Source organism: Muntiacus reevesi, chromosome 8, assembly GCF_963930625.1.
Source record: "Muntiacus reevesi chromosome 8, mMunRee1.1, whole genome shotgun sequence".
NCBI lineage: Eukaryota > Metazoa > Chordata > Mammalia > Artiodactyla > Cervidae > Muntiacus > Muntiacus reevesi.
This window is the reverse complement of record NC_089256.1, coordinates 60,180,349-60,205,442: the sequence shown is the minus strand read 5'-3', so window position 1 is coordinate 60,205,442 and position 25,094 is coordinate 60,180,349. Positions and strand designations below refer to the sequence as shown.

General features: G+C 37.1%; 1 protein-coding gene across 6 annotated transcripts in view; it reads left to right on the top strand.

Annotated features, from left to right (window-relative positions):
* Nucleotides 1-25,094, top strand: part of VPS8 (VPS8 subunit of CORVET complex) — a 315,494-nt gene that overhangs the window by 186,468 nt on the left and 103,932 nt on the right. For all 6 annotated transcript variants that reach the window (XM_065943535.1, XM_065943540.1, XM_065943534.1 and 3 more), the window contains exons 35-36: nucleotides 1,084-1,130; nucleotides 19,538-19,685. In XM_065943535.1, the coding sequence (XP_065799607.1) occupies nucleotides 1,084-1,130; nucleotides 19,538-19,685 (195 nt within the window). The remainder of the gene's footprint in view (nucleotides 1-1,083; nucleotides 1,131-19,537; nucleotides 19,686-25,094) is intronic.

The window sequence follows — 25,094 nt, the reverse complement described above, 5'->3', positions numbered from 1 at the left end:
AATTAACACACGCTTTGTATATTATATGTATTATATACTATATTCTTAGAATAAGTGAGCTAGAGAAAAGAAAAAACCTTCAATTAACACATGCTTTGTTTATTATATGTATTATATACTGTATTCTTAGAATAAGTGAGCTAGAGAAAAGAAAATGTTATTAAGAAAATCTTAAGGAAGAGAAAATACATTTACAGTACAGAACAAAATTTATCAATACTGTTGTATATTTACAAGATGAATGATCCATCAGTACCCATATCAATGTTGTCTTATACCAAGCACTGTATATGATATATATATATTATTAAAACATGACATCAAAAATGAAAAATGTGAAAAATAAATTTCTATTTATTTACAAGCATAACAGCTCATGCATTGATAATGAAAAAGCAGTATGGTTGCTTTATGGTAGCTTAGTGTAATTGATATGTTTGCTTCATGGTAAGCCTCGCCTGTGCACTAATGAGTGAATTGTTATAAAAGTTTTATAGCATGCAGTGTTGTTGTTCAGTCACTCAGTTGTATTCGACTCTTTGTGACCCCATGGACTGCAGCACACCAGGCTTAACCTGTTGTAGTTTGCTGTCTCTTCTGTAGTTGATTGTATTGGAGAGTTAATGAGCTTTTCTGGTGGTGGTTGCTATTTGGGCCTCACCTAGATTAACTGTCTCACAGTTGGCCATTGTCACAGGGAGAACCAGGTGAGTGAGGCAGGGTGAACCCATCTGTGCAACCAGAGCACTTGCTCTGGCCCTGTTCCAAGGGTCCTCATGCTGGGAATTGTTACAGGGTTTGTCTCAGTAGAGGGCATTTTTTTTTTGACAAGGGTTGAGGGGCAAAACAATGTATTTATGTTTCTTCTGCACTCAGAATTGAATATGTGACAATGATTAGAATAACTGAGAAGAAATGACCTCCAAATGATTCCTCAGCATTTCTTAGATCTGCACAGAGAGCTTACTGGAAGTAAACATATGCACGCATGCTTTTTAAAGGGATATTCTAAAATTCTTTATCACAGCATAGTTGGAAGAGTTTGTTTTAATATTTAATTGTATTCTTTATTTTTCTGTTCAGAACCAGGTTCTGCTTTTCAAGTTTTTGAGAAGCCTTCTTGACCCAAGGTATGTTTATAAAATTTAGTTTTTCATGTTACATTGGTGAAAAACCAAAGGAAATGAATTGAGTCTAAGAAACTGACTCATAATATCCAGATGATATAGTCAGCTCTTGAGTTTTAATATTAGCAGGAGTACTGGTTACAGAGATTATTCTAAATACATGATTGGAAAATTGATTACATCTTGAAGGTTTATTTTCCTTCCCATTTAAATGTGAACCTATGTGATAAGTTGTCATCTATGTAAAGAAAATAATGAAGGCATGCCATTGGGACATGTTTCAGGAAGAATTTGATGACCATCTAGCTTCCCCTGCCTCTGGTAGCATCACTCCTCCTGATTCCTTATTGTATACTGTAGATTGACAGCTTTAGTTTTCAAAGTAAATAACCTAGTTCCCAGTCCACTTTTAAATGTATTACTTTTTAAACTTTCCTTTGAAATGTTTAGTTTTAAATAACTTTCTAGAGGTGTGGCAAGGAAAGTTTAAATGTTTCTTTAAGTGCTCCTGTAATACTCATCAAATAAAAACTAAACCAAGGAGATGATGAGATTAGTAATGGGTTTGTAAGCAAAGCAGCTCTGTATGTGAGATCTTAATGTCTTCCTGCTCTGGTGGCTCAGACAGTAAAATCTGCCTGCAATGCAGGAGACCTGGCTTTGATCCCTGGGTCAGGAAGGTCCCCTGGAGAAGTGAATGGCTGTCCACTCCAATATTCTTGCCTGGAGAATTCCATGGACAGAGGAGTCTGGCAGGCTACAGTCCATGGGTTGCAAAGAATCGGACATGACTGAGCAACTAACAGTTTTAAGACCGTCACTCTTAACCAGAATTGTTTGTCAGAATCACCTAAGAAACTTTTAAAAATATAGGTGTCTGAGCCCAACCCCACAGAATTATCATGATGTACATCTGAAGTTAAGCATCACTGACTTGAATGTAATATTCTAAGGTGACATAGCTTTCACATGCCTTGTAATGTACACTAACCATTGAAAACAGTCATATATTTACTTTAGAGATTCAGTTCAGTTCAGTCACTTAGTCATGTCTGACTTTTTGCGACCCCATGAACCGCAGCATGCCAGGTCTCCCTGTCTATCACCAACTCCCGGAGTTTACCCAAACTCATGTCCATTGAGTCGGTGATGCCGTCCAGCCATTCATCCTCTGTCGTCCACTTCTCCTGCCCTCAATCTTTCCCAGCATCAGGGTCTTTTCAAATGAGTCAGCTCTTTGTGTCAGGTGGCCAAAGTATATTATTATAAAAACATGAAATTTTGGTTATTCTGGTATTCTCTGGAATTTTTAAATGCCAAAATACCAGGAATTTTGTAGATTGTAAAATTTTTTTTGATATTTCTATCATTTAAACCTTAACCAGATTATGCTTCTTTAAATTGAGTCATACAGATGTGCGAATGTTGAGAAAAGCAGTCTGACTACATACCCTCCTGAGCTCCAGTTCAATACCTTTTCAAAGTATCTATGTTTTAATTCCCTGGTTGCTGAAATTACTGAGACTCGACATCTTTTTCTAATTTGTATGAGTCATTTGTTCTTCCTTCAGATCCAGTTTGGGCCCTAGCCCACCACTGGAATTAACTGATGGAGATACCTTAGAATTATGGTTAGGAGTAGGAGGGAAGGAAGAGAGCCGGGAGAAGGATGGGGCTGAAGGTGAAGCTGAGAAGAAGGGATAGGGGGCCGAGGAGGACTGAGCTAAGTGGAAGAGGAAAGAGGTACCCAGCCCTTTCTCTGGATCCCATGTATCTTTTTTCCCCAGAGCAGAATTCCTTCTATCCCACCAGTATCAAATCCATTCTTAAGAGAATGGATTTTAAGGAGACCTGACTCCTCTTCCCTTGAATAATTTACTTTAAGTGAGTCCTTGTTCTCCAACCATCCTACCTGGAGATACTCAAGCTGGAAGGACAGAGAAGTTCAGCTTTGAACTTGGCCTTTTCTCATATGTAGCAAAGTATAGAGGACAATGGTGATGAACTCTTAATTTTTTAAAAAAGTATTAGGTAATAGAAATATCAGTATAGTCATTTGCTCTGCTATTGCTCTTCACAGTAATAAAAATGGCAAATCACAAGAGTTTTAGAGGTCTTCCATGAAAAGTCCTGCTCTATTATTACCTGTACCTAGATTGTAATATGTTGTAAGGTAAGGTCCTTTATAACATATAAGCGACTGAACTGAAGACCCTTTAGAAGTACTATGACAATTGTTTTGTTCACTAGCAAACCACAAATAATTTTACATTTACTCGGTATATCCCTGGTAACTCAGTGGTAAAGAATCTGCCTGCCAGTGTAGGAGACACAAGTTCAATCCCCAGGTCGGGAAAATCCCCTGGAAAAGGAAATAGCAACCCACTCCAGTATTGTTGCCTGGGAAATCCCATAGACAGAGGAGCCTGGCAGGCCATAGTCCATGAGGTTACAAAAGAGTCAGACGCAACTTAGCGACTAAACAATAGCAGGATATTTTATCTCCCTAAATATCTCCCAACCCAGGATAATTAACTCTGAGTTAACTTTTCACACATTACTCCTTCCTTGTCACTTCAATTCAGTTCCGAGGCTCTGTCTCACCTACTTCAGAGAGAAGCAGTGCACACACAGTCCGCACTAAGCCACATGACCTGGAATGTCCTCACTTTTGATAACAGCCAGGTCGCCAGCTTTACTTTAGCCTAGAGAAATTAAGAGTTGACAAAGATTCTCCTCTTGACCAAACTTTATTCAGACTCCTCTGAGCCCTCTGCTCCACTAGGTCTGACCTTGGGCTTTCATCTCTCTTTTTGTAGAGTATATTTTGAAGAATCCTGCTATGTCAGTTTAGCCAGAATCCTCACCCTCAATATCTGGTCACCTTGATATCTGTCCAAATTTCTTGTTCCCTACCACCCCCCCAGGAAATACCTGATCATCCTGGCCTACCTTCAGCAAGTATTCTGTTAGGTCAGTTTGTCAAAGAATTATCCTATCCTGTTAGTAATTTTCTATCCATGGACTGCCCCCTACCCCATGGCAATAAATCTTCAATTCTCCTTGTTGTTTTTGAGTTGAGCCCAGTCTCTCTCCCTGATTGCAACACCCCATTGTGTTCCTTTTGCTATCATGATAGTCCAAATAAAGTCTACCTTACTGAACAGAAAAAGACTGAAAACTTCAGCTCCACCTTTAAAGAGAGTGTACTTTCCTTCTGATCCACCATATCCAAGATGTCGAAGACCTAGTGTTCTGCTTTGAGAGTCCCAACCCAGAACCCCTTACACTTCTCCCTCTTACTTTATGTCTTACCTAGGAGGCAGGCATCAATTTTGATTATGCTGTAAATTTATTTTAAATTTGATGTTTGGCATTTCAGTGCAATCATTTTTATATAAACAGTATTTTAAATGATAGTATCTCAACTAACCCATAAAAGCCTGTTTGATTCACAATGTTAATATTATAATACCAGTGAGGGTAGTAAACACTATTTTCCTTCTACCTGTCTAGGTTCTAAGCAGGTTAAGAAGAGAAAGGCATTCAAATTTATTGAGTGTTTTATGTGACATGGAAACTTTCATAAGGAAATGAAGACCTGAAGAAGCACTTAAACCTGAGCATTTTATGCCAGGTTTGACGAATAGTGAAAAGTCATGGACAAATGTACTAGGACTGAAGGATATGAGCTAAGGGTAATAAACTGGGGGAAACTTAGCAAGACATGTTTGTTTGGATTTCTCTCAGTGTCTCTCCATCTTCAGAGATGAGGAAGCTCCTTCCCTCTAGGAAGAGAGAGAATACCTTTCATAAGTAGTAGGTTAGTGTTAGTCACTCACTTGTATCTGATTCTTTGTGACCCCCTAGACTGTAGCCCACCAGGCTCCTCTGTCCATGGAATTGGAGAATTCCATGGCAAGAAAACCAGAGTGGGTTACCATTTCCTTCTCCAACCTTTCATAAGGTAGTCTTATGATCTGCTTCATGGGAGAAGGTGAAGGGCAGAGAGTCTATCAATATGCCAACATGCTATATTTTGGGAAAGTGTGTCCTGAACCCCATCACTGATAACATGTACATTGAATTCTGAATTGAGGGGGAGGAAGAAGATTAGGAAGGTTGAGTTCAGAGAAGGTAAGGAGGCATTGCTTCTGGAGCCTGCCTTACACCAAGTTCTGAATTATAGACAGTTTGTCTTGGGTGCCCTCTGAACTCTGCCTCCTCCCACTCTGTCCTCTTCTTTCAAGGGGTGCAGGGTGCACGCACTTCTTCAAGCTCTCCACTTTATAAACATTCAGAAGTATAGTATTAATCCTAGGTAAAATCCAAGATTAACTTCTTCCATGCCCCAATCAAAACACTCAAAACTTTTGCCAGTTGCTTGTCAATTTCTATATCATGTGACACTTTTACAGTGAGAATGTACAGTTATCATATGAATACAATGAAGTGTACACAACTTTGAAAAAAGCACTTTTTCAATGCCAGTTGACCTCAAGGTGGTATGGACTAGTTTACATTGATCTCTGTATGATTTCCCATCACAGTTTAGCCTTTGTAAATGAGTATGCTGTTGACTGATCTGAAGTAAAGGATTAGAATCTTTTTAGGTATTGGGAAAACTGAAGTGAGAACCAAGGGGAGTGTAGAAAAAGGAATTTAGGGTGAAAAGAACATCAAGAGAAGGTAGACTGGTTCTGCCTAGCAGTTTTCCCTGGCAGACAACTTCAGACTATTTTTGCCTTTGATTCTTTTCTTTCTGTTCTTCTTAAGCAGTAAGACTTTTTTTTTTTAAAACATCCAGGTTTTTCCTGTCATGAAGCTCCTATAGCGGCATTCTGGAAAGTAGAGAAGATGAAAGAAAGTTATTTTGAGATGGAGACTGCTTATATATATATGTGTCAAATCAGAATATTGCCTTTTTTTTTCTCTTGCCCCAAAAACCTGAGTTAGTAGGATCCTCCCTCATTCCTCTGTGTTTGTGTGTGTAGTTTATGCGTATTTGATTTAACATTTACTTGTATTTATTGAGTTCTTAAAGCAAGAATTTATTATTTCATTATTTTGTCAACAGCATTTTTTCGGGAACCAATACTCTAATTGAATTCTCATTCAATAGAGTGTATTTCTCTATTTTCTTTATCCAATGTCTTTAAAATACCTTTGCTCTGTAAATAATGTCCTTTGTAGAATTAATTGACCCACAAAGATATTGGTGGCATTTCTATATAGAAAGATTAGATAGTTTTGAAGGGAGGGAGGTTAATCCTCCAGAAGCAAATTATTTGCCTGAATTGAGGCCAACAGCCTGGGAGAGAAAGGATTTGAATCCTCTTCCAATTTCCTTCTTTTGAGACAGCTGCTACATAAAACTCTACCCCATCCCTATTCCCCATGTGCATTCCTGCTGGCCAGGAATTCTTACTGCAATTCTGATATGTTTACATCCAGGCGCAGGTCCTTTGTACAGTGGGGATGCTTGAAGGACAATGCAAAAGGACACTGATAGTTTTTGTGGGGCTATGAGCTTCATAAGGAATGAAGAGAATGTACGTGTGTTTATATTTACAGTATTTTCCCCAATACTGTTTTCTCGGTAATGTCAGTTTTAGCCTTTGTTAACAATATTCTGGAGACCTCTGAAATATGTGGTATGATTTTCTTGTAGGAAAAAAGAAACATAAAACATCACGTTGTATTTCTAAGTCTTTAATGAAAATAAAGTAAAAATTGAACATTGCCAAGGAAGCAAAAACATAGATTATGGAAATGGTTATACATTGATTGAAGTTGTATCTGTCACTGTTTCTCTGGATAATTTTGAAGGGATATTTTAAGATACTGACACAGTGTTGAAATAGCATATTTCAAAGTTGAAAAGAATATTATATATGATCATGAACTTTAACATATAAAAATGCATTCCTACTACAGTGAGTGCCTGCTTGACCAGACTCACCATCAGATACTCTATCTCTGGTCAGTGTTTTTGCCAGCAGCTCAAATTCAATCTTCTAAATCCTTACACATCATCATCTCCTAATCTCCTTTCAGGTAACTAGATGAATGAATGGATGGGTGGATAGATAGATAGCTTACATTCAATTATATCTTTATTCTTTAATAATTCTTTATAGTGAGATTGCTGTCTGCTAAACAGCGTGTGAGAGATTGAAAGAGCTCAAAATTGCACTGTTTTTTCCATCTAAATGTGTTCCCTTCTCCTTTATTTTCTTTCTTAGCAAATGGCAGTATTCACACAGTTATTTCATTTAAAAACTTACTGAGTAACTACAGCATACTAAGCACTGTGACAGACATGGGACATAAAATGATGAATAAGATGGGACCCTGCCTTCAGAGGCAGTTGTAGTGTAAGCGTCTTAAATAAACTACTAGGTGCGATGGTGAGTTTAACTTTTTTTTAACCGCTCCTCTGCACCTTTTCAGCCCTACTACACAGAATAAGTTAATCATCAAAATGTACCTCTTGGCTGTTTCTTACATGTGAGCCTCCTCTCGTCCCCCTCCACGGCCCTCGTTCATGCCATCAGTATCTCTCTCCTGGTCTTTGTTGCTGGTCTCCTAATCAGCCCTCTTAATTTTTCTACTTCTGTTTTCAAACAGCCAAATAATGATAATGTTCTGTTTCCCTTTCTCTTTTTTTTTGTTTCCCTTTCTCAGAGTTCTTTTAGCTTCTGTTATCCAGGGTAAAATACTCGATTTATGGTATAAAAGACCCTTCTTACTTTTATTCAGAAGTATTGGTTCAACTTAATTTTCTTCCATTCTGCCATTTCTCTTTTCCCTTTTGTTCCTCAGTAGTACTGAACTATTTGTTCATGGGATACACTGCACAGGGTTGTTCTGCCTGCCCTTTCAATGTCTTCTTTCCTTTTAGTCCACTTTCTTTCTTTTCATAGTTTAACCTATATGTATTAAGAGCTCTAAGGTTATACATGTGCTTTGCTCCAGTGAGTCCATTTTGGAAAATATATTCTAAGAAAACACCATAAGAAGAAAGTAAATAATATTAAATTATCCATGTCAGCATTCTTATAGTGAAAAAACTGTATAAGAAAGTAGATGAGGGAATCCACTATTTAAATGGTAAGATATATGAACATAATTGAATACCAAATTAGCAAACATGGCAGTGTTAATGTTTAAATAATGTTAAACTGGAAAATATATAACATTAAATGTTATGCACTCATACTGTTTGTGTGTATGAATAAATAATAATTGGATGATGTGGTGAGATGTAGATAGCTTCATGCTTACCATATTCATTGCCCTCATAGATTGCTTATTGTTGTTGTTTAGTCACTGAGTCGCATCCAGCTCTTTTGTGACCCCATGGACTGTAGCCCACCAGGCTCTTCTGTCCATAAGACTTCTCAGGCAAGAATACTGGAGTGGGTTGCCATTTCCATGATAAAAGTTTAGATTGGTAAGTTAATAATAAAAAATGAGAGCAGTTGTTAGGAGTTTGGAACAAATGGTCTACTCTTTGCTTTTAGAATTTGTGACACAAGGAAGAGTTTCACGTGAGTGCTACATAGCAAAGTTTCAAAAACCTTTTTTAAAGAAAACTTCCCAGATACCATATTTTTCTGTTTACAATGAAAAGGACACATATTAGGGTACTTTTTGGCTTTTAAAAAATCCTAACCCTTTCTTCTATTTTATTTATACTACTATTTTTTTCATCACCTTTGTTTTTTCTTTTTTGGTTTTTTTCTATTCCTTTATGCCTCCTCTGACTTTAATTGAGCATTTTATATATGATTCTATTTTTCTTCTCTTAGTATATTAATTATACTTCTTAAAAAATTTTCTAGTTGTTATCTTTTGATTTTTGAATATATATTTATAACTAATTCCAAGCCCAACTGTAACACTGTAGTACTTCATGGGTAGATAACATTCGTAATTTCTTCCTCCTGTGTCTTGTAATATTGATGTCATTCATTTCACTTATTTATAAACTATAATCACTGAACCCATTGTTACTATTATTCTTTTGATGCTATTATCTGTTATGATAATTAAGAATAAGAAAATAAAATTTTTACTTTACCTTCATTTATTCCTTTCCTAGTGTTCTTCCTTTTTTTATGTGGATCCAGATTTCTGACCTGTATCATTTTTGTTCTTTCTGGAGAACTAACGTTATTTGAAAGGCAAGTTTACTGATAATGTATTCTCTCAACTTTTGTCTGAGAAAGTATTAATACTTTTTCACTTTTGAGAGATAATTTTACTGGATGTGGAATTCTAGGTTAGTATTTTTCTTTCAACACTGGAAATATTTCACCCCACTCTTTCCTTGCTTTCATGGTTTATGAAGAGAAGTCTGATATAATTCTTATCCTAGCTTCTCTATAGGTGAAGTTGTTCTCATCACCCCCCTCCCACTCCCCTGGCTTCTTTCTGCATTTTTTTATTTTGTCTTTGATGTTCTGCAGTTTGGACAAAATATACATAGGTGTAGCTTTTTTGGAGGCTTCCCTAATAGCTCAGTTGGTAAAGAATCCACCTGCAATGCAGGAGACCCTGGTTCAATTTATGGGTCAGGAACATCCTCTAGAGAAGGGATAGACTACCCACTCCAGTATTCTTGGGTTTCCCTTGTGGCTCAGCTGGTTAAGAATCTGCCTGCAATGCGGGAGACCTGGGTTTGATCTCTGGGTTGGGAAGGTCCCCTGGAGAAGGAAAAGGCTACCCCCTCCAGTAGATTTTTTGCTTTTTATCCTGCTTGGTTCTGTCTGAGCTTCCTAGATCTGTGGTTTGGTATCTTTCATTAATTTGAGGAAATTCTCAGTCATTATTGCTTCAAATATTTCTTCTGAACTTTTCCTCTTTTTTTTGATCCTTATCATATTGCCACCTTATATATATTATACCAAGTGTATTTGTCCCACAGTTCTTGGATATTCTGTTTGATTTCCCAGCCCCACCCCTAGTCTTTTTGCTCTTTGTGTTGCAGTTTTGAAAGTTTCTGTTGACATATCTTGTAAGTTTAGTGATTCTTTCCTCAGCTGTGTGCAGACTATTGATGTACCCATCAAAGACATTCTTCATTTCTTTTAGTGTTTCTTCTTTTAAGCATTTTCTTTTGATTCTTTCTTAATGTTTCCATTTCTCTGCTTACTTTACCCAAATGTTCTTATATGTTGTCAGTTTTTCCATTAGATCCCTTAGCCTATTAATCATGGTTGTGTTAGATTCCTGTCTGATAACTTCAGCATCTCTGCCATATTTGAGTCTGATTCTGATACTTGCTAAGTCGCTTCAAACTATCTCTGTGTGTGTTTTAATATGTCCTGTATTTTTGTTGTTGGAAGCTAGACATAATGTAGAGTTTAAAAGAACTTGAAGTAAGCAGGTCTTTGGTATGAGTTTTTATTTTTATCTGGGAGGAGGATCCCCTGGAGTAGGAAGTGGCAACCCACTACAGTATTCTTGCCTGGAAAAGAGGCAAGTATCCTTGCCATGGACAGAGGAATCTGGTGGGCTGCAGTCCATGGGGTTGCAGTGAATTGGACACAACTGAGCACACATATGCACACAGGACTTGTACTAAAGTAAGGTCTGAGATGTGTAGTTCTTTCTTTGCATGTCCCTGTTATTTAGAAGCACTGCTGATGTGGCAGTGAGGTATGACCGTGGTAGAAGGAAGCAGTCCACCGTCCAGTGATGAGCTTTTAGTCTTTTAGTGAGGCAGTGCCCCTGTGACCTTCCCAAGTACCTCTCGGTCCCCAACCCCGCTTTAAGTGAGACAAGAAGGCTAGAGGGTGCTGGAGTTGGGCATTTCCCTTTCCCCACATGAAAGGCTAGAGCAGGCTGGAATTGGGCATTTCTCAGCTTAGTTACTTTGGCTACCTGATGTGAAGAGCCAGCTCATTGTAAAAGACCCTGATGCTGGGAAGAATTGAAGGCAAAAGGAGAAGAGGGCGACAGAGAATTAGATGGTTAGGTAGTATCACTGACTCAATAGATGTGAATTTGAGCAAACTCTAGAAGATAGTGAAGGATAGTGAAAGATAGTGAAGGCAGCATGGTGTGCTGCAGTCCATAGAGTTGCAGAGAGTTGGACACAACTTAGTGACTGAAAAACAGCAATTTAGTTATGCTCTAGGGAAAGCCCAGTTGGTTTGGCTCTAGTGTAATAGTAGGGCAGGTATATTAGATCAGCCAGGGGTTTCTTAATAAAGCACCACAAACTGTGTGACTTAAATGACAGTTTATCATCCCAGTTCTGGAGACTTGAAGCCCATGATTAGTGTTGGCAGGTTTGTTGCCTTCCGAGGGCTGTGAGAAAGAATCTGTTCAATGCCTCGTCTCTAGCTTCTGGTGATTTGCTAGCAGCCTTTGGCATTCCTTAACTAGTAGAAGCATCACCCAGTTTTCAGCTTTTACCTGACATTCTCCTTGGGTGTATGTTTGTGTCTAGATTTCCTCTTCTTTGAAGGACACTGATTGTATTGGACTAGAGGCCCACCCTACTCCAGTATAACCTCATCCTAACTTAACTAATTACATTTGCAAAGATCTTATTTTCAAGTAAGGTCACCTTGTGAGGAACTGGGAATTAGGACTTCAACACACGAATTTGGGGGTACCTATTTCAGTCCCTACAGCAGGCCTTGTTAAGAAGGACAAAGTGCTCTGGTTATATTTCACAGTGGCCACATTTTCCCTCCCTCTGCTGAAGCATGATGGGATTTTTCTCCAGTCCTCAAAGTGAACCTGGTGCGCTGGAGGTAAAACTAACAAAAGCATGAGAACTCCCTGACAATACATAGCCCCTCTGGAATTTTTAACTCTGAAGTTGGTCCTCACTGAACCTCCAGTGTGTTGTCAATTACAGTTTAGGTTTTCCTGCCCCAATTCTGTTCCAGCAGCAGTGCTCTCTGCTTCTGGGCTTCTGCTCCAGCTAGCTGTGATACTTTGTGTCCACCTCTCTCAAATTTGGGGGATGGCACTTTGCTCTGTGACCTCCTTTCTCAGATGGATCCAAAAAGACCTGTTGATTTTCAGTTTGTTCAGCTTTTTTTCCTGTGAGGATGGAATTGATAACTTTTCAGCTCTTTGCGTGCTAGACTAGAGACCAGAAATCTTTGTCCTCTTTATGGTCAGAATTATGTATGGATATCATAATAGATTTATAGTAGTCTGACTCACTGTCTGTTTAAAGATTGTCTCTGTGGTGGTGTCATAGAACTGCCTTTTTTTCTTACCTCTTCTTATTCCATCCATCCTTTGGGAGAGAGAATGGTATCAAGTTTCCCACGCAAAACTGAAAGTGTATCAAATTATATTATACTGAGATGCCAGGACCTGCAGCTTTTCACCCTTTAATCTACTTGGGCCACATTAAGGCAGTCTTTCTAGTAGGGTCAGTAGCAGATATTAGTGATATGGAGATCTTTGCATTAGAAAGAAAATATACTTGCAGTTACCTGCATCATCATCATCATCATTATTACTATTATAGTGGTAGAAAAAATTGTTTTAGCTAACCTATTTTAGCTAACCTGTAAGTTTTTATTTGAAGTCTGTACAGCATTAAATTGATTCAGATATTGTTTATACTTGATCAGGTTATGCAGCTAAGTTTTTTTTTTCTATCCTTAAAATCGTAAGGCTTATAAAATCTATTCTTCTTGCTTATGCAGGAGATCACTCAAAACAATACACCTTTTCCCTATGAGTATCAGATAAGTAACAAAAATTCTTTTGAGATTTGGAAGAGGACATTTTGATACTTGATTGTTAGAGTAAGGAAATGGAAAGCAATCCCATCCGCTAAAGATCTGTCTTCAATCTGCTATTACATTGATTTGATGTGGCAGCATCTTTGCTGTTAGCCTGTCTCCTTTGGACTGTGCCTCATAAAAGTGTATATAGGATTGCGGCTCTTCCTGTCTGAGGAATACCGGCAGCTCTGCACGGCGTGCAGGGTCAGCATGGAGAGTGAAGAGACCGAGTCCTGGCTTCTTTCTGGCCAGAGGACAGGTTTCCATCCAGGCCAGTCACCTGTCCAGTTTGTGGAACTAAAATTACTATTCATTATGTTACAGTTGCATGCAAATTGTAGGTATTGTCTTTGCTACCTATAATTAACACATTTAAAGCACCTTTTCAGGCAAATTGGCAAACTCACATTTTTGTTTAATTTGCACAGGAGTCTGTTATGGAATTCTTAACATGGGATATATGTGGAAAGCTGAAACTTCAGCTTCATGGCTTTGTGAAGTGACTTGATTTGAATAAAAACTATATGGAAAATAATTTTCTTTGCTCTTATGTGTTGTGAGTCATTATTTGCATTCTCAATTCCAAAGGTACTGAGTAGTTAATCAGTATGCCACCACCTCCAAGGACTGGATATGGAAGTGGAAATGAGCAGAGAGTTCAGACAGTGAGGATTTAGGCTAAGCTGAGGTGGCCCGCAGTTGTCAAAGCAAGTCACTAAGGGAGACTGTGAAGTCCTCTCTCTCAGAGATCTAGAAAAGCAGTCTAGACTGGCCTATTTTTGTGCAGCTTTTAAAATGAAGGGGAAGGACTAGACCAGATTTTTTTATTTTTGCAAAATATTCATTTTCTTTATCAAATGTTTTGAAATCAGGAATTTGAATACTAGAATCATTTTTAAGTTATGCTTTTGAAAACTGACATATAGTTTATCCATCTCCAGAAATAGCCAATTATACTAAGTTATAATTTTAATTGATTTTCACAGACTGAGTGAATATTTTCTCCAACCTGAATTTTGGAGTGTGTTTAGAAGTGTGTGTGTGTGTGCACACGCACGCACTTCAAATGACATATGTATACTTTATTTTAAAGCTGACAAAAGAAAGCCTTGTGTGAGTCTTATAAAATTCTCCCTTTATATGTATTTAAATATTTACATCATGTGAGTCAATTCTGTCATTAAAATAGAAATTCCCTAAAGAGTAGGTAAAGTCGAGGTCTAAAATACATAGTTTTGATAGCCATTAAAATTAGCAGTGAGTATTTGCAAAGGAGGTAGCTGATAAAAGACATAATAGAAATATGTTTGAGAAATGGATATAACAAATCGCTTTTATGTGTAAGACTGATAAGCAGCAGTCAGAAATGAATGTAAATTTGTTAATGCTACAATTTACTTATTAAAGTTTTGATTATGTTGATTTGCCTGATCATTTCCCAGCAGACACATTATTTCCCTCAAAAATGATGCATCAAAATCTATTCATTTGGGTGATTTGCTTGGTTTGATGCATATTCACATCTTCAGTACTTATAAAGGGTTTTATGAATAAATGTTCTGGAAAAATTAGGTACTGTGGTTTATCGACAGGTGCTTATGTGTGATTTTAATCTGCTCCATAGTCTTGCATTTGTAAGACATATTACTGGAAGTCTGACATAGGTATAATATTAGCACCACCTACTGTGTATAAACATATGGAGAGTACACAGACTCAGGTTAATGTCAAGAATTGGTTTGCATTCCCTTTCTCTTTTACCTAATTGTGTTCTATTGAGACACAACTTTGGTTCTACAAAGAGAACTGTCATTCCCCTGGGTGTACCATCTTCATCTCCTATTTTCTCCATGTAGAACTTTCTGACAAGACTTAGCTACATACGACTTTACAGCCCTAGTCCTTGTAATTTTCACTCCTCTTTTCTACATTTTGGGTCCCTCTGTTTGAAGACAGTCTAATGTACTGTTTATTTCATCAGTTCAGTTTAATTCAGTGTGCGTTTACCGAGCACCTGTTATTTTGTGACAGTACTGTGCCAGTGCTGGGAAAACAGTGATGAATGTAGCACCGTCTTTGGTTTCAGAATTTATTGTATAATTGGGACAGACACTTAGATAGTTTTCAAGTTACGTGATCAGAACTCAGGTGGTGGTCTGTAGAGGGAATAGCCAGTCATTTAACAAAATCCTGCCTTAAAGGCAGTTGTGAAATAAAGAAAGAGGAAAACTTGATCTTTGGGATTTACAGCCTATTTGAGGAGATACTGAGTTAGCCTCAGCATGTATTGAAATCCCCAAGCAGCAAGATTTAGTGAGATCCTTGCCCAACCTCTGGTCAGGACTAAGGGTCATAAAACTCTTAATTTGGGAAGGATTTTCTATTCTAAATATAATTCCTATTCTGTAACTGAAGGGTCTTGCTAATAAAAATAGGAGTGCTATGTACCACCATATAGAATACTTAAAACCCCTGGATCATTCTTGAGTCCAGATATTCCTACCTATTGCTGTTGGTGTGCTGCACCTGGGTTGTGTTTTTTTTTTTTTCTTTTTTTCTTTTTTTTACAGTTGTGTTTAAAGACTGATTCCCTCAAATCTTGAGAGGCACCTCTTAGGGTACACAGAGTACCTTGTAATCAGTCTGATTTCTGATGGGCCAGATAAATACGGTCATTTTCTATGTGCCATTATGAGAAAAAACTAGAAGTGTTGATTTAGACCATTAACCTTTCTGGCTGTCTCTTTCTGTCCTTTTTTTTTTTTTTCTAGCGATTTATTTATTTTTTATTTGATTTTAGCAAAGTACAGTTGATTTATACTGTTGTGGTAATATCTTCTGTATGGCAAAGTGAGTCAGTTATACATGTTCTTTTTCATATTCTTTTCCATTATGGCTTGTCATAGGATATTGAATATAGTTTCCTGTGCTACACAATAGGATCTTGTTGCTTATCCATTCTGTATATGAGTTTGCATCGGCTAATCCTAAATTCCCATTCCATCCCACCTGTAGTCCCTTCCTCCACCTTGGCAGCCACAAGTCTGTTCTCTATATCTGTGAATCTGGTTTGGTTTCATAGATATGTTGATTTGTGTTGTATTTTAGATTCCACATATAAGTGATAGCACGCAGTATTTGTTTTCTCCTTCTGACTTAATTCAATTAGTCTGATGTTCTCTGGGTCAATCCGTGTTGATACAAATAGCATTATTTAATTATTTTTGGTGGCTGAGTAATATTCCGTCTGTGTGTATACACATATGTTTTTTATCCATTCATCTGATGGACATTTATGTTGTTTTCATGTCCTGAGTATTGTGAATAGTGCATGTATCTTTTTGAATTAGAGTTTTCTCTGGGTATATCCTCAGAGTGGGGTTGCTAGAGCATATGGGAACTCTATTTTTAGTTTTTTGAGTAACCTCCATACCGTTTTCCATAGTGGTTGCACCAGTTTACATTCTAACCAACAGTGTAAGAGGGTTCCCTTTTTTCACACCCTCTCTAGCATTTGCTATTTGTAGACTTTTTAGTGATAGCCTTTCTGACTGGCGTGAGGTGATACATCATTGTCGTTTTAACTTACATTTCTCTGATAATTAGTGATGTTGAGCATCTTTTCGTGTGCCTTTTGAACATCTGTATGTCTTTGGAGAAGTTTCTGTTTAGGTTTTCCTGTCCATTTTTGATTGGATTATTTTTTTCATTGAGTTGTAGAAGCTGTTTGTATATTTTGAAAATTAAGCCTCTGTGCCGTCGTTCACAAATACTTTCTCCCATTCCGTAGGTTGTCTTTTTGTTTTGTTTGTATTTCATTTGCTGTGCAAAAGCTTGTAATTGGCTTACGTACCATTTGTTTTTATTTCTGTTGTCTTGGGAGACTGACCTAAGAAAACATTGCTATAATTTATGTCAGAGAATTTTTTGCCTATGATCTTTTCTAGGAGTTTTATGGTGTCTTGTTTTATAAATAAGTCTGAGAGATTTTGAGCTTATCTGTATGCATAGTGTGAGGGCGTGCTCTAACTTCTTTGATCTGCATGCAGCTGTTCAACTTTCCCAGCACCACATGCTGAAGAGATTGTCTTTTCTCCATTTTATATTCTTGCCTTCTTTCTCAAAGATTAATTAGCCATAGGTGTATTTCTAGGATCTCTGTTCTGTTTCATTGATCCATATGTCTGTTTGGGGGCCAGTATCACACTGTTTAATCATAACTGTAGCTTTGTAATCAAAGCTTTGTCTGAAGTCTGGAAGGGTTATGTCTCTTGTTTTTGTTCTTTTTCCTCAAGACTACTTTGGCAATTCTGGATCTTTTATGGTTCCATATAAATTTTAGGATATTTGTTCTAGTTCTGTGAAAAATGGGTAATTTGATAGCAGTCACATTAAATCAGTAGATTGCTTTGGGTAGTATTGCCATTTTAACAGGATTCTTCCAACCCAAGAGCATGGGATATCATTCCTTTTCTTTAAATCATCTTTAGTTTCCTTTATTAATGTTTTGTAGTTCTCAGCATGCAAGTCTTTTACCTCCTTGATGAGGTTTATTCTTAAGTGTTTTTTTGGATGCAAATTTAAAAGGTGTTTTTTTTTTTTTTTTTTTATATTCCCTTTCTGCAATTTCACTGTTAGTGTAAAGAAATGTCACCAATTTCTGTATGTTAATCTTGTATCCTGCTACATTGCTGAATTCATTTATCAGTTCTAGTAGTTTTAGTGTGGAGTCTTTAAGGTTTTCTATATATAGTATCACATCATCTGTGTATAATGATAATTTCACCTCTTCCCTACCAATTTTAATACCCTTTTGTTTCTTGTCTGACTGCTGGGGTAGGGATTCCAAAACGATCTTGAAGAGAAGTAGTGAGAGTGGGCATCTTTGTCTGGTTCCAGATTTTAGTGTGAAGGCTTTCAGCATTTCACTGTTGAGTATTATATTGGCTGTTTGTTTGTCATAAGCGGCTTTTATGTTGAGGTATGGTCCCTCTATACCCACTTTTGTAAGGGTCTTTCTTAAAATCATGAATGGATGTTGAATTTTATCAAATGCTTTTTTTGCATCTGTTGAGATCATCATATAGTTTTTGCCCTTTCTCTTGTTGATGTGATGTATCACATTGATTAATCTGCATATGTTGAACCATTCTTGTGACACTGGGTTGAATTCAACTTGGTCATGGTGTATGACCTTTTTTATGTGTTGTTAGATTCAGTTTGCTAATATTTTGTTGAGAATTTTTGCATCTATATTCATCAAAGGTATTGACCTGTAATTTTCTTTTTTTGGTAGTGTGTCTTTGTCTAGTTTTGGTATTAAAGTGACAGTGGCTTCATAAAACGTCTCTGGGAGTATTCCTTCCTCTTTGGTTCTTTTGGAAGAGTTTGAGAAGGATCTGTGTAAGTTCTTTGTATATCTAGTAGAATTCTCCTATGAAGCCTTCTGATCCTGGACTTTTTTAATTGGTAGGGATTTTTTTTTTAATTACAGATTCTGTTTCATTTCTAGAGATTGGTCTATTCAGACCTTTCTTTAGAAGGTTAGTTTTCCAAGCAGTCATTTTTGTATCTTCTTAACCCTGTTCCAGTTCTTTATATACAGAGCTTTGGTTGAAGAATTCTGAAGAGAAGATAGACTCCCAGAAGAACTGACTTATTTTGAGGGTAGAGAGAAAATGATTCTTAGATCTCCAATGAGCAACAGTTGATTGTTCTAAATATTTCCAGTAGTCTCCACCATGATAAAGCTAATCCTCGACCTCCACAGCTTTTGTGTAGGCATTATGAATAGCATGCTTTGTGAATTGCTGACATCCAGGCAAATGAACCATAAATTTAATATATTTTACTCTTCATCCACTTGCTTGTTTTAACAATAGCCAAATGATTAGCTGTTGCTGCATTGTGCAAGGTGCTGTTGCAGGCTTTGAGATTCATTAGTGAGAAGATACCTGGTGGCTGCTCTCACAGAATTTAGTCTTTTAGAGAAAATAGGTAATTAAAGAAGTGATTACAACATGATGTGATTGGTATTATTAGGGAAGTAGAGTAGGGACAGTTGTTGAGACTGGAAGATGGCTTATTGTATACAGTCATTCATGGATCAAGTTGTTCAAACTAAACTGAGTCATCTTTATTTCTTTTTGAGCAATAATAGAAATTTGTGTGTGATTTAGAGGAGCCTGCACTGAATCTCATTTCCATAATTATTCAAGGTAAATTGAGAAGCATTGTGATTTAGAATGTCGCTATCACATATAATTCACCTTAATAACCTAAGTAACATCAAGACTTTTAATTCACAATTTTACCTGATCAAAAGGTAGTCTTGGTTTTAAGGTAACATTTTGTGGTGGTGTTCAGTTGCTGAGTTGTGTCCAGTTTTTTGCGAACCCATGCACTGTATGTAGACCATCAGTCTTCTCTGTCCGTGGTATTTCACAGGCAAGAATACTGGAGTGGGTTGCATTTCCTTCTCCACGGAATCTTCCCCACCCAGGGATCAAACCTGTGTCTCCTACATTGGCAGGCGGATTCTTCACCACTGAGCCACCTGGGAAACTTAACATGCTTTTTAGCTGTAGCCTTAATTACAGATATGATTAAATAATGCTACTCTCTTGCCTTTTCTGTTTTCAGGGAAGGTATTCATGTAAATCAAGAATCGCTGCAGATATCTCCCTGTATAATAGAGCAGTTCATTGAGCTCTTGTGTCAGTTCAGCCCAAACCACGTTATTGAGACGCTGCAAGTCCTTGAGTGCTACCGCCTAGAAGAAACTATTCAGGTAAGACCAATGCTGTAGAGAAGGAAAGAGTCAGTGTTTATCATTCACTATTTTACAGATGAGCACAGGGAGATGCATATGTTAAATCAGTTGCCTGAGTTTATGCCCAGTATGTGCTAGCATTGAAGATTAATCCCTCTTCGTTTGACTCCATAGTGCATGCTTTTCTTTGCTGTGATAAATTGCTTCTCTGTTCATTCTGGTGAAGTCAGAAACAGCACATGCCAATAATTGTTATTAATCAAGTTTCACAGGCATTTTAGCCAACTGGACAAACACAGAAAAAGGAATACAGTAAAAATATTAAAAGGGAAAAACCAAACTCTTACTTGCAGACACTGATGGTTAGATAGTCCTGTGATAGTGTCGTGAGACTTACGAGGCTAAATGGCAATTAGCGCAGTCATTGCCTTGATTCTCCTTCCTTGTTTTCTTCCATTTCTAAATGGAAATGTGTGTGTGTATGCACATATGTGCATATGTATATATACGCACATGTTCTAATCTACCATAAGAGGCTAGTATGTTCCCTATTTAAAATTTGTTTTTAAGCTGCCATTATGTCTTTGCCATCAATACTGATGAAACAGTAACCTGTATTTTCTGCATCCACCTCCTAAACTCCCCACGTGATTAAATTGTTCTAAATTATGAAATATTTAAAAATATACAGAAGTGTGCAAAATATCAAATACATATGTGCCCACAAACCCAGCTCTTTAGATATTAATATTTTGCCACACTGGCTTCAGATCTTTGTTGTTTGTTTTAGAAATAGGAGAAAAACATCCTTTATCTGTCATGTGTCCCCTGAGGCTACCATCAGCCTGAAGATGGGAAGTTTGTTCTTCCCATCATTTTAAAAAAATTTTTCCTTTATATGAATTTAATTTACCTATAAAACAGAAGGTACAGTTTTGTATGCTTTTAAATTTTGTATTAACGGTATCATACATAATAATCCTATTGCAAATTGCTTTTTGTTAGTTTTTTGTCTATCAATTTTTATGCATGTAGCTATAGTTCATTCATTTTCTTTTTGTGATGCAAAGGTAGTTTATTATGACACCATTTATGTAAAACTATATAATATTTGCAATAGAAATGATCAGCTGCATCCATGGGAATCTAGCACGTCACACAAAGGAATAAATAACAAATAACACTTCAGTTGTCGTGAACAGTTGATTAGAAATTTTGTTTTTATTTATTTATTTATTTTTTAGAAATTTTGTTTTTAAAAAAAGAGTCTCAAGCTAAACAGTAAAAGTTTTGCATTGTCAGAGTAATTCTTTCATTTTAATGTCTATTGAATGACCGTGCCACAGTTTATATATTTTCCTATCAGAGCGTTTCCAATTTTTTGCCATTATTATAAACAGTGCTACTCTGGACATCTCTGTACATATCTGCTGTGTACCCATCTGAGACTTCTCTAAGTAGCATGCCTGGAAGTGGAATTCTTTAGACAATAGAGTAGCTTAATTCTACTCATATTGCCAAGTTGATTTCTTACTTGTTTTCATTCTCATCATCAGTGTTTGAAATGTGCTATTTTTTTATGTCCTTGTTGATTTCTAGTATTTTAGTCTTCTTAATTTTTGCCAGTATGACTATTATCATTGCTTACTCATGACATTGCATATCTTTCCATATGTTTAGTTACACTTTGGATTTTCTTTTTTCTGAATTATGTATTCATATCATTTGTCCAGTTTCCTATTAAGATTTTGCCCTTTCTTACTGATTTCTAGAAGTTCTTTCTAATTTCTGGATCTCTAGTCCTTTACTGATTTTATGTGTTGAGATGCCTTCTTCTAGTCTGTTATTGCATGTCTTTTAATGTGGTTTTTAGTGACTTCTATTTTAATTTGTCAGTCTTTTCCTTTAGGGTCAAAACTTTGTGTGTGTGACTTTTATTTCCTACTTTAGTATCATTAAGGATATCTTCTTATATGAGTTTTATAGTTTGACTTTTTTCATTTAGGTGTTTAATACATCTGGAATTTATTTCTATAAACTGATCAAGAGAGGCGTTTATATATGTATTTTTCTGTGTACATGGTTTATGGTCCGTGTGGCTTTTTTGGCTGTGTGCTAGGTCTTCATTGCTGCACAGGCGATTCTCTAGTTACGGTGAGTGGAGGCTGCTCTTCAGTGGTGCATGGGCTTCTCATTGCAGAGGCTTCTCCTGTTGAGGAGCATGGACTTTGGAGCACACAGGCTTCAGTAGTTGTGGCACATGAACTCACTGGTTGTCGCTCCTGGGCTCTAGAGCACAGGCTCAATAGTTGTGGCGTACCAGCTTAGGTCTTTAATCCATTTTGAGTTTATTCTTGTGTATGGTATTAGAGAATGTTCTAATTTTGTTCTTTTACATGTAGCTGTCCAGTTTTCCCAGCACCACTTGTTAAAGAGACTGTCTAGTCTCCATTGTGTATTCTTGCCTCCTTTGTCATAGATTGGGTGACCATGTGTGTGTGGGTTTATCTGTGGGCTTTCTATCCTGTTGCATTGATTTGTATTTCTGTTTTTGTGCCAGTGCCATACTGTCTTAGTAACTGTAGTTTTGTAATATAGCATTGAGTCAGGGAGCCTGATTCTTCCAGCCCCTTTTTTCTTAAGATTGGTTTGGCTATTTGAGGTCTTTTGTGTTTCCATATAAATTATAAAATTTTTGCTTCTAATTCTGTGGAAAATGTCATTGGTAATTTGATGGGGATTGCATTGAATCTACAGATTGCTATGGGTAATATAGTCATTTTCACAATATTGCTTCTTCTAATCCAAAAACAAGGTATATCATTCCATCTGTTTGTGTCATCTTTGATTTCTTTCATCAGTATCTTATAGTTTTCTGAGTATAGGTCTTCTGCCTCTTTAGGTAGTAGGTTTATTCTTAGGCATTTTATTCTTTCTGTTGCAAAGGTAAATGGAATGGTTTCCTTAATTTCTCTTTGTGATCTTTCATTGTTACTGTATAAGAATGCAAGAGATTTCTGTGCATTTATTTTGTATCCTGCAACTTTACCAGATTCATTGATTAGCTCTAGTAGTTTTCTGATCCTAAAAGACTAAAGGCAGCTAAAGGTATCTTTAGGATTTTCTATGCATGGTATCATACCATCTGAAAGCAGTGACAGTTTTACTTCTTCTTTTTCAGTTTGAATTCCTTTTATTTCCTTTTCTTCTCTAATTGCCATGGCTGAGGCTTCAAAGACTATGTTGAATAATAGTGACTAGAGTAGAGATCCTTGTCTTGTTCCTGATCTTAGAGGAAATGCCTTCAGTTTTTCACCATTGAGAATATTGTTTGCTGTGGGCTTGTCATGAAAAGAAAAAGGTGTTGGTTGCTCAGTAGTGTCTGACTTTTTGCAATGCCATGGACTATAGCCCTCCAGTCTCCTTTTTCCATGGAATTCTTCAGGTAAGAATACTGGAATGGGTAGCTATTCCCTTCTCCAGGGGATCTTCCTGACCCAGGGATCAAACTCCAGTCTCCTGCATTGCAGGCAGATTCTTTACCATCTGAGCCACCAGGGAAGCTCATAGACTTGTCATATATGGCCTTTATCTTGTTGAGATAAGTTCCCTCTATGCCCACTTTATGGAGAGATTTTTTTCTTTTTATCATAAATGAGTTTTTAATTTTGTCAAAAACTTTTCTGCATCTGTTGAGATGAACATATGGTTTTTATTCTTCAGTTTATTACTATATGTATCACATGGATTGATTTATGGATACTAAAGAATCCTTGCATCTCTGGAATAAATCCCAGTATGATCCTTTTAATGCATTGTTGGTTTCAGTTTGTTAGTATTTTCTTGAGTGTTTTTGTGGCTATATTCATTAGTGATGTTGGCTTGTAAATTTTTTTTGGTAGTGCCTTCGTCTGGTTTTAGTATCAGAGTGATAGTGGCCTGATAATATGAACTTGGGAGTGTTCCTTCCTCTGCAATATTTTGGAAGAGTTTCAGAAGGATAGGTGTTAACTGTTCTCTAAAAAAGCAAGAGAGTTCCAGAAAAACATCTACTTCTGATTTATTGACTATGCCAAAGACTTTGACTGTGTGGATCACAACAAACTATGGAAAATTCTGAAAGAGATGGGAATACCAGAACACCTGACCTGCCTCCTGAGAAATCTGTATTCAGGTCAAGAAGCAGCAGTTAGAACTGTACATGGAACAAAGACTGGTTCCAAATAGGAAAAGGAATACGTCAAGGCTCTATATTGTCACCCTGCTTATTTAACTTATATGCAGAGTGCATCATGCGAAATGCCGGATTGGATAAAGCACAAGCTGGAATCAAGATTGCTGGGAGAAATATCAATAACCTTAGATATGAAGATGACACCACCCTTATGGCAGAAAGTGAAGAAGAACTAAAGAGCGTCTTGATGAAAGTGGAAGAGGAGAGTGAAAAAGTTGGCTTAAAACTCAACATTCAGAAAACTAAGATCATGGCATCTGGTCCCATCACTTCGTGGCAAATAGAAGGGAAACAATGGAAACAGTGAGAGACTACTTTCTTGGGCTTCAAAATCACTGCAGATGGTGATTTCAGCCATGAAATTAGAAGGTGCTTTCTCCTTGGAAGAAAAGCAGTGACCAACCTAGACAGCATATTAAGACAGAGACATTACTTTGCAAACAAGGGTCTGTCTAGTCAAAGCTATGGTTTTTCTAGTAGTCATATATGGATATGACAGTTGGACTATAAAGAAAGCTGAGTGCTGAAGAATTGATGCTTTTGAACTGTGGTGTTTCAGAAGACTTTTGAGAGTCCCTTGAACTTCCAGGAGATCAAACCAGTCCATCCTAAAGGAAATCAGTCCTGAATATTCATTGGAAGGACTAATGTTGAAGCTGAAATTCCAATCCTTTGGCCGCCTGATGCGAAGAGCTGACTTATTGGAAAAGACTGGGAAAGATTGAAGGTGGGAGGAGAAGGGGATGACAGAGGATGAGATGGTTGGATGGCATCACTGACTCGATGGACGTGAGTTTGAGTAAGGTCCAGAAGCTAGTGATGGACAGGGAAGCCTGGCATGCTGCAGTCCATAGGGTTGCAAAGGGTCAGACATGACTAAGCAACTGAACTGAAATGCTTGATAGAATTCACCTGTGGAACAGTTGGTACCTGGACTTCATTTTGTTGGAAGTTTTTTAAATCGTAATTTGGTTTCGGTACTTGTGGTTGGTCTGTTCATATTATCTATTTCTTTCTCTTTCAGTCTTAAAAGGTTGTATCTTTCTAAGAATTTGTCCATTTCTTCTAGGTTGTCCACTTTATTTGTATGTAGTTGTTTGTAGTAGTCTCTTATGGTTCTTTGTATTTTATTGGTGTTGGTTTTAACTTGTTTTTTGTTCTGCTGTTAACTCCTTCTTGTGTATTTTAAATTC